This window comes from Perna viridis, chromosome 8, assembly GCF_037379345.1.
Source record: "Perna viridis isolate PV_CMFRI_1.1 ecotype Kerala chromosome 8, ASM3737934v1, whole genome shotgun sequence".
In the NCBI taxonomy this organism is placed as follows: domain Eukaryota; kingdom Metazoa; phylum Mollusca; class Bivalvia; order Mytilida; family Mytilidae; genus Perna; species Perna viridis.
In genome coordinates this window covers 19741357-19759447 of record NC_142452.1, presented here as the reverse complement: position 1 = coordinate 19759447, position 18091 = coordinate 19741357, and the positions used below count along the sequence as shown (strand labels likewise).

The following is an 18091-nucleotide window of genomic DNA, read 5'->3' as shown; positions in this document are numbered from 1 at the left end:
TTACCAAACTCTACATTTAAACTAAACCTGAATTCTAACCCTAACCCTAACACTAACTGTAACTAACCTCTACCCATAACCCAAACCATAACTCTAACAGCTACCCTTAACCTTAGCCCTAACACTTACCCTTAAACGAACCCAAACCCTAAACCTAACCCTAACACTAACCCTAACCAACCCTACCCTAACCAAACCTAAACCCTAAGGATAAACACTAAACCCCAACCCTCAACTCCAATTATTTACAATAAACCCAAACCCTAACCCTAAACTTCTACCCTAACCCTAACATCAACCCTTACACTAACCCTTACCCTAACCCTAACCCTAACCCTAACCCTAAACCTAACCCTAACCCTAACCCTAACCCTAACCCTAAAACCTAACCCTAACCCTAACCCAAACCTTAACTCTAACGCTAATATTTAGCCTTACCCCAAACCAAACTCTACATTAAAACTAAACCTAGATTCTAACCCTAACCCTAACACTAACCGTAACTCTAACCCCTACCCCTAACCCAAACCGTAACTCTAACCCCTACCCCTAACCTTAGCCCTAACACTTACCCTTACACTAACCCAAACCCTAACCCTAACACTAACCCTAACCAACCCTACCCTAACCAAACCTAAACCCTAAGGCTAAAAACTAAACCCCAACCGTCAACTCCAATTATTTACAATAAACCAAAACCCTAACCCTAAACTTCTACCCTAACCCTAACATCAACCCTTAGACTAACACTAACCCTTACCCTAACACTAACCCTTACCCTAACACAAACCCTTACCCTTACACTAACTCTTTCTCTAAACTTTAACCTTAACCATAAAGTTGGGGCTATGGAATGTCAAAACAAAGATTTAAACTAACCATACACCTAACCCTTAACCCTAAGCAAAACCCTTAACTCTAACCCTAACCATAAACCCTTACCATAACCCTAATTCTAACCTTCACTTTAACCTAACGTTACCCTTGCACAAAATCCTAATTTTTCACACTAATCCTAACCTCATACCCTCAACCTTTACCCTAACCCAATCCCTAATTGTAACCTTAACACTACAGTTTAAGCCTAACTCTAACACCAACCCTAATCCAAACCCTAATCCTAACCCTAATCCTAACCCTAATCCTAACCCTAATCCTAACCCTAATCCTAACCCTACACAAACCCTAACCCAAACCGTAACCCTTAAGCCAACCCTAAACCTAACGTCAACCGTAACTCTAACCCTAATCCCCACCGTAACCCTAACTCCAAACCTAAACCCTTACACTAAACACTAACCTTAACCCTAACATTTGCCCTAACACTTAACCCTAACCCAAACCCCAACCCTAAAGGCTAACCCTAACCCTAACCCCTAACCCTAACCCTAATCCTGACCCTACCACTAACCCGAACTCTAATCCCAAACCCTTACCCTTACCCTAATCCTAACCCCTAACAATAACAATTACCCTAAACTTTTACCTTAACTCTAAAGTTGGTGCTATGTAATGTCAACACTAAGATTTAAACTAACCATACACCTAACCCTTAACCCGAAAGATAACCCTAACCCTAATTTTAATCTTCACTTTAACCTTACTTTACCCTTGCACAAATTAACCCTAACCATAAATTTTTAACACTAATCCTAACCCCTATCCCTCAAGCTTAACCCTAACCCAAACACCAATTGTAACCTTAACACTAAAATTGAAGCCTTAATATAACCTTTACAATAACCCTAACCCTAATCCTAACCCTACACAAAACCAACCCAAACCGTAACCCTTCCGCCAACCCTTAACCCTAAACCTTAACCCTAACCCCTAACCCTAAACCTAACCCCTAACCCTAACCCTAACCCTAACCCTAACCCTAAACCCTTACACTAAACCCTAACCCTAGCCCTACTCACAACCCTAAACCTAACCCTAAACCTAACATTGACCCTAAATTTAAACCTAACCCTAACCCTAACCCTTAACCCTAACCCTAAACTTTACCTTAACCTTAACTTACACCTTACACTAAATACTAACCTTTAACCATTATCCATAAACCTAAACCCAAACCTTAACTCCAACGCTAATATTTAGCCTTACCCCAAACCAAACTCTACATTAAAACTAAACCTAGATTCTAACCCTAACCCCTACCCCTAACCTTTACCCTAACACTAACCCTAACACTAACCCTAACATAAACCCTAAGGATAAACATTAAACCCCAACCCTCAACTCCAAATTTTTATAATAAACCCAAACCCTAACCCTAAACTTCTACCCTAACCCTAACATCAACCCTTACACTAACCCTTACCCTAACCCTAAACCTAACCCTAACCCTAACCTTAACCCTAACGCTAACCCCAACCATAACGCCAACCCTAACCCTAACCCTAACCCTAACATCAACCCTTACACTGACCCATACCCTAACACTAACCCTAACCCTAACCCTAACCCTAACCCTAATCTTAACCCTAACCCTAACCCTAACATCAACCCTTACACTGACCCTTACCCTAACACTAACCCTAACCCTAACCCCAACCCTAACGCCAACCCTAACCCTAACCCTAACCCTAATCTTAACCCTAACCCTAACCCTAACATCAACCCTTACACTAACCCTTACCCTAACCCTAACCCTAACCCTAACCCTAACCCTAACCCTAACCCTAACCCTAACCCTAACCCTAATCCATAAACCTAAACCCAAACCTTAACTCTAACGCTAATATTTAGCCTTACCCCAAACCAAACTCTACATTAAAACTAAACATATATTCTAACACTACCCCTACCCCTAACCCAAAGCGTAACTCTAATCCCTACCCATAACCTTAGCGCAAGCACTTACCCTTACACTAACCCAAACCTTTACCCTAACACTAACCCTAACCAACCCTACACTAACCAAACCTAAACCCTAAGGATAAATACTAACACCCAACCCTTAGCCCTAACATTTACACTTATACTAACCCTAACCCTAACACTAACCCTTACCAACCCTACACTAACCAACCAAAACACTAAGGATAAACACTAAACCCCAACCCTCAGCCCTAACACTTACCCTTACACTAACCCAAACGCTAACCCTAACACTCACCCTAACCAACCCTACACTAACCAAACATAAACCCTCAGGATAAACACTAAACCCCAACTCTCAACTCCATTTATTTACAATAAACCCAAACCCTAACCCTAAATTTCTACCCTAACCCTAACATCAACCCTTACACTAACCCTTACCCTAATCTTAAACCTAACTCTAACCCTAACCCTGACCCTAACCCTAACCCTAACCCTAACACTTAAGCCTAATCCTAACCCTAACCCTAACCCTAACCCTAACTCTAACCCTAACCCCTAACCCCTAACCCTAACCCTAACCCTAACCCTAATCCATAAACCTAAACCCAAACCTTAACTCTAACGCTAATATTTAGCCTTACCCCAAACCAAACTCTACATTAAAACTAAACCTAGATTCTAAACCTAACCCTAACACTTACCGTAACTCTAACCCCTACCCCTAACCTTAGCCCTAACACTTACCCTTACACTAACCCAAACCCTTACCCTAACCCTAACCCTAACACTAACCCTCACCCTAACCCTAACCCTAACCAAACCTAAACCCTAAGGATAAACACTAAAACCCAAACCTCAACTCCAATTATTTACAATAAACCAAAACCCTTACCCAAAACTTCTACCCTAACCCTAACATCAACCCTTACACTAACACTAACCCTTACCCTAACACTAAACCTTACCCTAACACAAACCCTTACACTAACTCTTACTCTAAACTTTTACCTTAACCATAAAGTTGGGGCTACGGGATGTCAACATTAAGATTTAAACTAACCATACACCTAACACTGAATCCTAAGCAAAATCCTTAACTCTAACCCTAACCCTAACCCTAAGCCGAACCCTAATCCTAACCCTAGTCCTAACCCTACACAAACCCTAACCCAAACCGTAACCCTTAAGCCAACACTAAACCTAACGTCAACCGTAACCCTAACCCTAATCCCCTCCGTAACCCTACCTCCAAACCTAAACCCTTATACTAAACACTTACCTTAACCCTACTCACAATCCTTACTCTAACCCTAACCACAACTCCTACACCTAACCGTAACATAACCTTAACGCACCTAACACAAACTCCAAAACAAACCGAAACCCTTAAGTCAACCCTAACCCTAACCTTAATCCTAACGCTAAAGCTTAAACCTCAACCCACAACTCTAATTAATAACCGTAAACCCAAACCGTAACTCTAACCTCTAACCCTTACCTTTACCCTAAACCTAACCCCTAACCCTAACACTTACAATAACACTCAGTCAATCCTAACCCTAATCAAATTTAATCCTAACGCTACACCCTAAACCCAAACCCAAACTCTAATTACTAACAATAATCCCTAACACTAATCCTTACCCTAAACTTTTACCTTAACCCTTAAGTTGGTGCTATGGAATGTGAACACTAAGATTTAAACTAACCCTACACAACCCTCAACCCTAACCAAAATCCCTAACCTTAACACTAACCCTAACACTAACTGTATCCCCTAACCCTAACCTTAACCCTATCCCTAACCGTAACCCTAACATTTGCCCTAACACTTAACCCTAACCCAAACCCCAACCCTAAAGGCTAATCCTAACCCTAACCCTGATCCTGACCCTACCACTAACCCGAACTCTAATCCCAAACCCTTACCCTTACCCTAATCCTAACCCCTAACAATAACCATCACCCTAAACTTTTACCTTAACTCTAAAGTTGGTGCTATGTAATGTCAACACTAAGATTTAAACTAACCATACACCTAACCCTTAACCCGAACGATAACCCTAACCCTAATTTTAACCTTCACTTTAACCTTACTTTACCCTTGCACAAATTACTAATTTTTAACACTAATCCTAACCCCTAACGCTCAACCTTAACCCTAACCCAAACCCTAATTGTAACCTTAACACTAAAATTTAAGCCTAAATATAACCCTAACCCTAACCCTACACAAAACCCAACCCAAACCGTAACCCTTCCGCCAACCCTTAACCTAACGTCAACCGTAACCCTAACTCTAATCCCGCCGTAACCCTAACTTCAACCCTAAACCCGTACACTAAACCCTTATCTTGACCCTACCCACAACCTTTACACTAACCCTAACCTTGACACCTACACCTAACCGTTACCCAAACCCTAATCCACCTAACACTAACCCCCAACCCGAAACGTTACCCTTTAGCCTACCCTAACTCTAACCTTAATCCTAACCCTAAAGCCTAAACCCCAACCCTCAAATCTAATTATTAACCATACACACAAACCGTAACCCTAACCCCTAACCCTTACCTTTACCCTAATCCTCGTCTTTACCTTAACCTTACCTTACACCTTATACTAAATACTAACCTTTAACAATTATCCATAAACCTAAACCCAAATCTTCACTCTAACGCTAACATTTACCCTTACTGTAACCCCAAACCTGACCCTACGCACTAAACCTTACATTAAACCTATACCTAGATTCAAACTTTTACCCCTAACCATCATCCTAACACTTAACCTAACCCTAACCATAACCCTAACCCTAACCCCAACCCTAACTCTAACCCCAACCATAACCATAACTCTAACCGTAAACCTAACCCTAACCCAAACCTTTATCTTTACCTTAACCTTACCTTACACCTTACTCTAAATACTAACCATTAATTATTATCAATAAACCTAAAGAGAAACCTTAAATATAACGCAAACATTTTCCCTTACCCTAACCCCAAACCACACCCTATATTAAACCTATACTTATATTCTAACCCTAACCCTAACACTAACCCTAAACCACAACCCTTAACTCACATCCCAACCCTGACTCTAACCTTAAACGGAAAACCTAACGATAAATATATACCTAAACCCTAACCCGAACCCTATACCTTAATCCTAACCCTTAACCCTAACCCTTATATATACCTTAACCTTACCTTACACCTTACACTAAATACTAACCTTTAACCATTATCCATAAACCTAAACCCAAACCTTCAATCTAACGCTAACATTTACCCTTACCCTAACTCCAAACCTGACCCTACGCATTAAACCTTACATTAAACATATAACTAGATTCTAACCCTAACCCTAACCTTAACCATAACTCTAACCCCTAACCCTAACCTTAACCTTACCCCTAACCTTCACCCGAACACTTAACCTAACAACAATCTTAACTCTAACCCTAACCCTTACCCTAACACTCACCCTAATCTATATTTTCAAATTGTTAATACAACGTGCTAACCGTCTCAACCGCTGTTTTATTTTGCCGACGGCTTGAATTAAAACTGGACAAATATACAGTTGACTGAAATTACTAGCGTAAATTTCGGCTATCAGATTCAGGATTTTCACAAGTCTCCTAGACTCCTCTGTTGTGATTTTCAAGAGTCCCCAATGAATTTTGGTGGTCAGTGCTTGGGTTCAAACGTCAATATTGTCGGCGGAGATCAATGAGATTAACTTCATCATGCAGGGTGAATTTCAAACCAACGTCAGTGATTCTACGTACAAAATTAACAACCAGAAAATAAGATGTCGTAGCTAGGTGGGTGTAAGGCTCATATTTCACCAAGAAAAAATCCCACTGACACGATGTTTCATCGACTAACATGGATTTAAAACTCCGACTTTAGAGTTGGAGAAAAAATGTCCCCGAGTGTACTGTATGTAGTCATGTGATGATAGGTAGAAGCACGTAGAGTAATGTGAAAAATGCAGTTGTTCTCTTTTTTGTTTAAAATGGGACTTTTAGCTGCATTATTTCAATTCTATCTATGATTTTGGTGCTACTGTAATCTTATACAATGTCATTTGGGTGTCTGAATGGTCACATGCACAAATAAAATAGCTACAGCTCTAATTTATAGCATGAACTATTCTTTCTGTTAATTTGCTTCGTCTGTGATTTATGTACTAAGTCATAAAAAATAAGCATATACTGTTTTTACCCAGTGCCTATAACTGGACAAAATTGCTTATATACATGTATTAAATTTCGTAAATGAGTTCTGAAATTATTCGCATCATCAAAGAACATTGTTTTTGTCAGTGTCAATGTAGTGATTTATTCACGCAATTTCTCTTCTCTCATGCACCAAATTGTTTGTTCATCGTTGCAATTCTGTCTTCCTTATAGCGTCTTCACATATACTGAATCGCAAACGAAACTTCGCTTTTTTAAAAAGTGTTTCTACATGTAATACTAATATAAAATTACAAATAATGATTGCGTACAGTAATTATGTTCATCAATGCCTATGGTAAATGTTTTAAATATTTAAAGGGGAATTCCACTTCCAAGAATATAACGCAAAGGCGCAGACCGATCGAACCCTCCACTCCTTGTAGGACTCACTTTGCCGTTATCAATTAAAACCATTTAATTGCCTCAATTTATATGCATCATTATGGGTTTAAAATCACTGCAATTTTAATGACTTAGGTATCAAGTTTGTGAGCAAAGCTATGGTACGTCTGTCGGAACAGGCCATCGGTAAATTGCAGGCTTGGTAATCTGCCAAAATTTTGAAACCGCTACACGCACCATTGAACGTCTACGCATACGTTTTAACGCCATTAACTGCAAAAATGATTGTCAATTGTCTTTGTATGGATTTTCTGCCGCCATAGCATGTGTCTTATAATTTCTCTCGTCAAATTATAATGTATGTAATTGTTTATGAGACCACGATATACAGAAGGTCTATTCAAAACTTCTAAGTGGTTCCATCATCTGCAATGAGTAAACGTTACTTTAAACATGAATTTGTGCTTTAAATTAAGTTACATCATTGGCTGACGTTTGATCGTTTTACTATAAATACCAAGAGTCAATAACTACCAATATTTAATGCGGCTGTTTCGTTGTTTTTCAAGTATTTTGCAGCAATGTACTCTAAATTTGTATTTCACCTCGGATTTATCTACCAAATGGTATTTTCAAAAAACACACAATCATACATAAAGAGGCGTAGTGAAATGGAAAATGCATACCAAGTTGTTGACATTATAAGATCTTATATAGACTTACCGTTGATCAATTGTACTTTACATTGCATGGAAAACCCTAGATGTGTGTCTGTTTTCCACAATACCGAGGATAAACAATGTTTATTACACCTCGGCACCTTAAATGACATATTGAATAAGGAAAGATAGTGAATGGCGGTTTTATATGATCAATGAAGGTAAGCTATCAAAAGGAAGATCTATAAAATTTGAATTGGAACGGTTATCAAAATGATATTATTGAAAAATAAAGACTAGACAGGGAAGATATCAAAATAACGCGTATAATGAAACAGATTATGGCCAAACTTCATCAATTCATTCCAACGCTCATTTATTAGACAAAGTTTTAATGTTTATAGCTACTTAGAGTATTTTTTGCGGCGATTAGTACTGATTTCTTTTCAGATACATTGCCTAAATTTCCCATCAGAATTTGACATTAAAAAAGCTGATAAGGACAGTTTTAATTGTCCTCTTTGGATTTTGATAATTCCATTTCAATAGGTAAACTGAAAACTAAAATTTACGACGAGACGGTTTTTCTTTTCAAATTGTTAATTTACGCTTCCATGACGGGGACGTTTCTTTGGCTCTTTCATACGGTGTATATATTTCTCAACTTCGGTTTGCCCGTATTTGTCCACATGTTTTGTTACATTCTTACTAGAACAAAATCATCAGTACACTGTTGTATATGTTCATCTAAAGAGAGCATGCTTGCATACCAATGATGAAAGTAGTGTGAAATGTATTTATGTTTGAATTACATGTATGTAATAGATATAAAATGATATATTGGAAATATTATTCTAGAATTAAGCGAATACCTTTATTTATTCTTTATGCTTTTTCAAGTTTTCCCCATGTGCCTTGATACATTATTCTTAAATCAAGTGAATAACCTCATTTATTGATTCGTTTGCAAATTTTGTTCAAGTTTAGTTTATACTTTATCTTACTCACACAGTCAAACTTCTATTTAATGCAAAGAAAAATAACTCATGTTTTAATTTTTTTCCTTCTGGTGATATATTACATATATTAACAACTTTTCAAAACTTTTAGTTATATTCGGTTGAGAAAAAAAACATTTGTGTATAGACATAATGAATAATTTTAGCCTCAAACTTGAAAGTTAGAGAAGATCTTATATTTATATGTTTCAACTGTAATAAAATGATAGTGTATCATAGCCTCTAATAGCTGGTTAGGACAAAAACATATATTTAGTGCCATGACGAAGTATGAATGTGATGCTATGTTTATATATGCCAAGCTGCACTAAAAATAAAATATCTATCTATCTATCTATCTATCTATCTATCAGTAACGATGTTTTAGACTTCAATGAAAGAAATCTCTTTTTGTCGGTAAATAGACCATGGGGGTAATTACAGGAAATTCAAACATCAAAAACGAATCTCTCTGCAAAGTCCTTTCTAAAGGTCCCAAGTACCATGAACCATATTCCATACACTGGAATTGTAACTTTAAAGTTTTTATGGATGCCATGGAAGACTACTCAGGAAAATAGGTAATACGAGTGGGTAAAGGCTGTGAGGTCTTAAATTTTGAAACATATGAAGGTTTTAAGTATGTCAATGATTGTCAGTGCTACTCAATATAGCAAAAAAATTGCTACTACATAATATGGGATAAACTTCCAAATTTTATGGGGCATCGGAAATGGGGGAATGGGGCATGGAAATTGAGGACTATGAATTGGTAACGGGGCGCGGAAATAATTTTGATTGGTCGATAAAAAAAAGATACACATGTACTACAGACACTGTGAAGTCAGCCTCATATCTTGACATACACTTCGAGATCGATGGTAACGAAAAACTATTAACCAGTACGACGACTTTTTATTCCGTCTTCTCGACTTTCCTTTCGTTTTGGCAACAAGCATTCAGCAGCTCCGTAAAGAGTTCATATCACAACTCATACTTTATGCCACATCTTGCCATAACTACGCAGACTTTTCACAATTAGGCTTCTGGAACAGGGTTATGTTGCTACAGGATTTAGGTTGTCGTTGCAAAAGTTTAATGGTCGTCATCGTGAACTCGAGGATAGTTATGGTGTATCCGTCTGTGCTGCCAAGACTGATTTATTCAACGCGTTATTATTTTCCTTTCCTCGTTTATCTACCCTGGACTTACGATCGACTGGTGTCACTAAGAATGTTCTGGATAACATTTTTTTAAATTTTCGCTAGGATCTTGGTTCCCTTGCATACTCTTTAGTTCAGAGTTAACAGCTGATCCGGTCCGAAAGAAAGAATATCGTTTAGCTAGATCATTTAATCTCAGTTTCCGTCACATAGATGATGTATTATGTTGAAACTATCCTAATTACGGGGATACCACAGACACTTTGAAGTCAACCTCTTATCTTGACCTAAACTTAAAGATCGATGGTAAAGGAAACTATTGACCAAACTTTACGACAATCGTGATGACTTTTCATTTGTGGCAGTATCCCTTCAGCACCTGTGTATGGAGTATTCATATCAAAACTCATACTTTTTGCCAGAGCTTGCCGAAACTACACAGACCTTTTCTTACGCTTTACAATTCTACCAAATAGGCTTCTGGAACACGGTTATGTTAATTCATGATTGAAGTCATCACTACAGAAGTTCTTTGGCCGTCATCATGAACTAGTGGATCGCTACGGTGTATCCATCTGCGCCATGAAAACTGATTTGTTTAGCGCTTCATAGTTTTCCTTCCTCTATCGTATATCCCGGACTTGACTTTTTATTAGCATGATGAGCAACTTGGCTGGTGTTTCTAGAAAAGCAGAGAACGCTTACCCTACCGGTGCACCTGGTCCATACTCCATACTCCAGTTTTTCGTGGAGTCCAAGTCCTCATTTGATTTTGTTACTTTGTATGTATGATTTTAGTTACTTTATGTTCTTTGTTGTGTGTGTCTTTTTCCATACCTGGTCTTTGTCCCTGGATTACATTTTTTGGATGCCAATTTGACTTTGGTTCCCTTGATTACTCTTACTAAATTCCTCCATAATTATGAAGAACTGATTCTGAAGTTTGACTGTACTTGTCGGACCTTAACCAGAAATGGAATTTCATATCCTATTTTTTTATGGAAATATGCTAAATAAAGCTCGAAAGTTGAAATATAATCCCTTTTGTCTGGACAAATTGACTTACCTGTAAGGGTTATCATAACTGTTGTAAATTATTCCATTTAACGTATATGTAAGAAGGAATGTACATACAAATTCGAGAAGTTACACTTTTTTCAAATTTCTGGAGAGCAGTAATGATTGAACTTATACCTGGGAAAATGTATTTGCCCAAAAACTGATGCAACATTAGAATTTACTATTTTTAAAAAGAAAACAAATATAAGACATTGGTAAAACGGATCAGTTTTCTGTAATCAATTAACAGAGATGATTTGGCTCGTTCTGTTACCAAACAATGTTTCATTCATATAATCCCACGTTGAATCTAGCCTGAATTTGAACTTTATGAATTTACACAACAAAATATTTTTCTAAAGCAAATCACATAGCACATCAGAATGCCATACTTACTAGGTTTGAAATTGATGGTCCCAGTCTGGTTCATTTAACATTTTACCATTTCGCTGAAGTTGTTCAGAATTAAAAAAAGCGAAACAAATTTTGGGTATAGTATATTTTATTTCACCTTAAGCTAGGCTGTTTATTTCATAGATGAATCGTCAAAACCATTGCGAGAATTTGCCCATGGGAAGATGGCATATCAGAGTTCTACATATCGCAATCACAAGGCGGAATACGTAGTCGATGGTGATCTAAACACTTATCAACATACACAACGTGACAAGTCGCCATATTGGATGGTTGATCTAGGGAGGACCTATAGAATCCAACGTATTGTGGTCTTCAACAGGACAAAATGTTGTTCAGGTACTTTAAAGAATCAAAATGTCTGGGGCCATGTGGGCCTTTGCCATCACATGGCGTCCGTCGTCGTCGTCGTTATCAATTCTTCACATCTGACACTACTTGACCAATTATAACTAAACTTGGTATGGATGTTTCTCCGTTACTAAAAATAGAACAGACAAAAGTTGTCTTACATATACCTCAAGCGTTAGATATGACCAAATTGTGACAGATTAGAAATGTTCAACATAACTAGATTTATGTGTGGCCAAATCATGTAAATTTGTTAAGTCATGTTTGAGTAATTTTCCCTTTTTGACAGTTTTTGCTATTTCAAATGCTATTTATTTCAAACATCGTCCATGACACTACCGGACCAATTAGAACCGAACTTGGTACGAATGTTGCTTACGACACCCTTCATAGAACTGATGTGGGGATATTTGATCAGGCGAAAAACATTGCGCTGTGCACTAAAAGTACAACACAGGGACAGAAGTTTTTCGAAAATATCTCCAAATCTATTAGGTATAGTCTAACTCTGACATATTGTGAAAGTATTTAGCATGATGGAATCCATCTGTGGTGATTTTTGTGTGTAAATCTGTGAAGCTATGTTGGATTTATTATCTTTTTTCAACGTTTTTTTTTTCTGATTTATAATGTTATTATTTGGAAGAATAATCAAGGAAACCAAGATTCTAGTGGAAATCAAAAGATTGTAATTCAGAGACAAAGACCGGACATGGAAAACACACAAACATAACAAAGAACATAAAAAAACTAAAACAATACATGCAAAGTAACAAAAGTAAATGAACAACTCGGACTGAAAACTGGGAGCATTGACCATGTACATCGGTAGGGTAAGCGTCCTCTGCGGTTCTGGAAACACCCGCCGAGATGTTCATAAAAAGTCAAGTCCGGGTGAGACAAAAGAGGAAAGGAAAACTTTTGTACGTTGAGCAATCTGTTTTCATGATAAAGATTGATTCACCATGGGTTTATGATGACGACCATAAACCTTTTTGATGACTTCAATCGTAGCAACACAACTCTGTTCCAGAAGCCTAACTGTAAGAAGTCTAGCATGACACAAAATGTCCGCGTAGTAACAGCAGGATCTGGCTTAACATATGAGTTGTGATATGAAAACTCCATACGCAGGTGCTGAAGGGATGTAGCCACAGATGAAAGGAAAGTTGACAATTCTGAATGAAAAGTCATCACGTTTGTTGTATTGTTAAAAAATCGTCTCCTCTAACACCACCAGACCAATTAGAAAAAAAAACTTGATGTGAATGTTTCTTAGGGTCTTTTCCATCAAAACTTTTGTGAAAATATTTGATCCATCAAAAACATGGCCACTGCTACTAAAATATAGCATAGCGGTCCGACAGTAGTTTTTAGCATAAATCTATAAAACTTTTAGGTTAATTTAAATTCTGACATAGAGTAAAATGGAGTTATTGCCCTTTTCTTTTAAATCTGTTTGCTATATCAAAGTTATTACTTTACAAACTATTCTTCTCAGAAACTACCTGCTCAAATTTAATAACATTGACATGGTTGTTCTTGGATATGAGCGTTAGGAATTTATATCCAAGAAAAAACATGGCCACTTTTACAAAAATAGAAAGTTGCTTATCGAGACAAATAAGCGATTCAGGCTATTTAGAGCCTCTAGTGATCAATTGTTATCAATTTCTCATCTGTTAAGTAAGTTCAGTGATAACCTTTTACATTCTATCCATTGAATCATATGTGTTGTGACAATGATTAAGAGCACCAGGGGCAGGCAAAAGCTAAATGATTCAAGGGACTAGTGAAGACAATAAGTCAGCTCTGATAACTTCCTTGTACTACAAACAGAAGAGTATATGACTGGAACAAACATCATCAACCGCATGTGAATTTGCTTGTTAGTCAAATATTATGTTTATTATACCCAATCTGCCATTTAGATTGAAATTTTATCATATTCACGAGAAATACATTGCTTGCTGTTTTGGGCGATTGAAGGAATGGATACTATTTTATTGTCTTTTCTTTTTAGTTCACCTGGCCCAAATGGCTATGTGAGCTATTGCCATCACTTGGCGTCCTTCGTTGTTAACACTTTTTTTCTAAAATACTCTTCTCTAGCTTAAACTTCTGGCCCAATTAGAACCAAACTTGGTATGAATGTTCCGTAGGGTAATGTGCATTGAAATTATATGGGGATTTTAGATCTGAAAAAAGTGGCCACTGTTACTTAAATTATAAAAAAAAGAGATCAGTCGGAACTTTTTCGCATATATCTGAAAAATTGTAAGGTTTGTCCATTTTTGACAAGGAATAGTATCAGACAAAATGAGATATATCTGTGGTCGAATTTTCGTGTCAATCTGTTGCGCCATGTTGGAGTTATTGCCCCTTTTTGAAGTTTTTCTTTTTCGCTATTTTTGATGTTATTTCTGTAAAACTTTCCTCTGGAAATACTGAACCAATTAGAACTAAAACTGTATGAATGTTGTATTTGGTAGTTGTGAGAAGAAATGATGTGTTGAGTCTTGATTTGTTTGCAAAATGACCTTTGATACTAAAAATAGATCATAGATATCATTCCGAATCTTTTTGCGTATATCTCAGAAACTGTTAGGTTTAGCCAAATGCTAAGTATGGTAACTATGGGGTAAAATGTTCAGCATAATGAAATGTATTTTTGATTAAATCATCGTGTTTTTATCTTGTGTGCCAAAGTTATAGCCCTTTTTTCGACGTTTTTTTTCTTGTTGCTATTTTTAATGTAATTTCTTTAAAATTCTTTTCTTCAGAAACAACTTGGAACCAAATTTAGTATGGATGTTCCTTAGGATATTGTGCATTAGCATTTATATGTGTTTAACTTGATATTTTAGGTTGGAGATTACATGATCTTGATATTTTGGTCGGACGGTTTTCGACCGGGTTGTTGCTGTGTGCCCATTACAAGGGGCCGGCAACAAATGGCGCACATTTGGTTTTTAACTGCAAACAAATCACATCTGGTCGATATGTAAAGTTGATGATTAAAGGGAGCGAATACCTCCATGTCTCTGAGGTTAAAGTTTATGCATATGAATATTAAAATATAATGATACTAGCAGGTTTATTTCATTTTTTATGCTGACTTTGTCTTTTACCTTAAAGTTTATGCATATGAATGAAGGGTAGTCAAAAATAGCCAAACTAATAAAATCCAAGCAAAATAAATAGTCAAAAGATCAACCTTATAATAAATATCAATATCCATAGAAAAGCTGTTTTGAGGCAGACTATAATTTTAAAATCAAAATCGTCTCGTTCGTCTATATTTATTTTGCACAGAGACGAATACTGCCCTCAATCAATTCAAGGATACTAACAAGTTTGTTGTATTCTGTTAAGTTGAAATCAGAACTGTTTACATTAATATATCAACAGACACGAGACACTCGATCTTCATGTTTTAGTAGGATTAGTGCTGTTCATTTTTCTGTTTAGTTTTATGTGGTTTGTGTTAGTTTAAACATACTTTATTTGCTTAAAAACACAATGGATTGAACGAAAGTACATCATACTTATTTTTTGTTCTTTTCTAAATTCAATATTTACATATGCATATAGACTATGCATTACTATAATGAGTGAAACTAAAAGTCAACTGGAGCGACATTAGGTTTGTGGAAGGTTATGTGGTGGTGACGATCTGTAACACAGCAAACACACACAAACACACACACAAATATCAGCTTCGTTTAAAAGTCATACAAACAGAAATCTTTGACTTTTTCATATACTGAAAAACCTACTGAAAAATGCAAATGTTTTCTTCATATCTTAATTCAAGGCTTACAGATGGTAAAATATTTGCGTTAAGTGGATAAGTATCACAGAGTCTGCTTGAAAGTTTGTCTTTGGACTACATATATTGGACAATGAAAGAGGTAGTGGTCAACAGCTTCTATGTTAGTACCATATCTACATAGCGGATCTGTGATGATATTTCCTCGGTGCAGGTCATACCTCAAGACAGATGAATAATATCTTAGTTGGGTTATCAGTATATCTAGCTCTCTAGGCCCGTATGAAAAAATATTTTGGAACAATGGATCGATCTTTATTCCTAGTTAAAAACGACTTGAATTTGGATACTGAGCCATTTTTTCTTATTGTAATGTAGAGATTGTGCCATTCCTTAATAGTATCTGGAAGGAAGGATTCCCTTGTAACAATATACAATACGGCAATAAAATGTCCACTCTCTTTCGCAATGGATATTTGGAAATAGATTGTACCTGAGGTGGAACAAGATAACACAAATATTCAAGGGAATGATTTTGCAGATCATGATTGAAATTTTCTGCGTTTTCGACGTTCTTCTATTGTCTCCCAATGTACCTTTTTATATATGTTTTCAATTTTTGTAAATATCGGTAACTTAGTTACAATTCTTGCCGCCTCCGTTTGGATTTGCCATAATTTTCCAGTGAGTGAAGCATTACAGTTGTCACATACCTCAGGGGCGTATTCTAATAATTCTAAAAAAAGATAAATATAGTCAATCTAAAATCATGAAAATGTAACATCCACTTGAAATTTTAATTTTCGCAGTACATTGAACATTTAGATGCTTTTTAGTACAAGCTAATATATATTGTATTTTGCATCACTAGTAAATGTAATACCTAGGTGTATATGATAAATTTTATTGGAATTTCAATTCCTTTCAAAGAAAAACTAAACATTGGTATTGCGATATTGGAGAAAAAAAAAAAACATAATTTCAGATTTTTCCGCATCAAAAGTCATAAGCCAAAATATTGCCCATTCATCCAACTAAATAAAATTACGACCAATGACCGTTGTTATTTTCTCACTATCGTGATCAGAGTAGTTAAATGGTGTGTCATCTGCAAAAAGTATGTATAAAGAGCCAAGGTTTTCAGTTATATCGTTAATGAAAACAACAAGTAAGAGAGGTCAAGTACTAAACATTGATGCACACCTGATCATAGATGGTTTTCCGACGATGCTGATGAATATAATATGACATTTTGTTTCCTATCACTCAGATAGCTTTTTCACCATTTCAGAATATCTCCTATAATTTCATAAGATTTTAGTTTATACATTAATCTCATGTGCCGTACTTTGTCGAAGGCTTTTAAAAAATTACAGAAAACAAAGCAGTTAATATCCTTTTCTAAAGAATTTAGAATGCAATTATACATTTCTAACAACTAATGAACCGTGGAATATTTTGGCATAAACCCAGACTGATAGCTATAAATTAACTTACTTTTATGAAGATGTTTTACAAAGATCTTTACACAATCCTTTCCATTACTTCACCAACATAGCAATTAAATAGGCTTCTTGTCCTTAGACGGTTACGAGAAATCACCCTTTTTAAATATCGCTATCACCTTAGTCATCTTCCAGGTAGATGGAAATTTGCAGAGATCCAATGATATGTCAGGAATTCAAGTTTGTTTTGCATACTTCTAATATAAATGTTGCATAGTGAAATGGATTTATCGTGAATGGTGAAAAAAAAGTTGTTGATGTCAGGACCTGGATTAGGTTGTAAATTACTCATCAATAAAATATAATGGAGAAAAGAAAACGAACAAAAAACTGTCAATTTTCGTTTGTTTGTTTGTTGGGGTTTAACGTCCGAGCAGCAATATTTCAGCTATATTCAGACAATGAACATCAAATTGATGATAAAATGAACATGAAGTGATGATGAAATGAAAAGGGATGGGACACAAGGACAATGGGGGTCGACAAATTTTGAATGTCACTGGAAATAGGGAGAGGTGGATAGGGTCGGGCAATTTAGCCTCCTGTGGTGGAGCCCCATGGTTCCTACTCCAGAAGAATACCACAGTAGGGTTCTTTAACGTGCGAGGAACGTGGCATCTTTCCCAACACGGTGCACCATGGTTTGCGGTCAGGTTTTCCGTATTATAGCTTGACAACCCCAGCATGTAACACATCAGGGGTATCCCATTCCACCACCTGGGGCACATATCCCAGACGCTCTGTGGA

General features: G+C 36.6%; 1 protein-coding gene across 1 annotated transcript; it reads left to right on the top strand.

Moving 5' to 3' along the window:
* The first annotated feature begins 11846 nt into the window (after nt 1-11846).
* LOC148609684 (fucolectin-6-like) lies at nt 11847-15143 on the top strand. Its single transcript, XM_088543142.1, has 2 exons — nt 11847-12055; nt 14935-15143. The coding sequence occupies exons 1-2, from the start codon at nt 11881-11883 to the stop codon at nt 15141-15143; spliced, it is 384 nt and encodes a 127-aa protein (XP_088399268.1). The 5' UTR covers nt 11847-11880.
* The last annotated feature ends 2948 nt before the right edge of the window (nt 15144-18091 follow it).

Excerpts from the sequence above, each read along its gene's own strand:
- LOC148609684 (XM_088543142.1), top strand. The coding sequence starts at position 11,881 with ATGGCATATCAGAGTTCTACATATCGCAATCACAAGGCGGAATACGTA. Across the intron at positions 12,056-14,934 it reads CAGGACAAAATGTTGTTCAG|GTTGGAGATTACATGATCTT; the intron begins GTACTTTAAAGA and ends TTGATATTTTAG.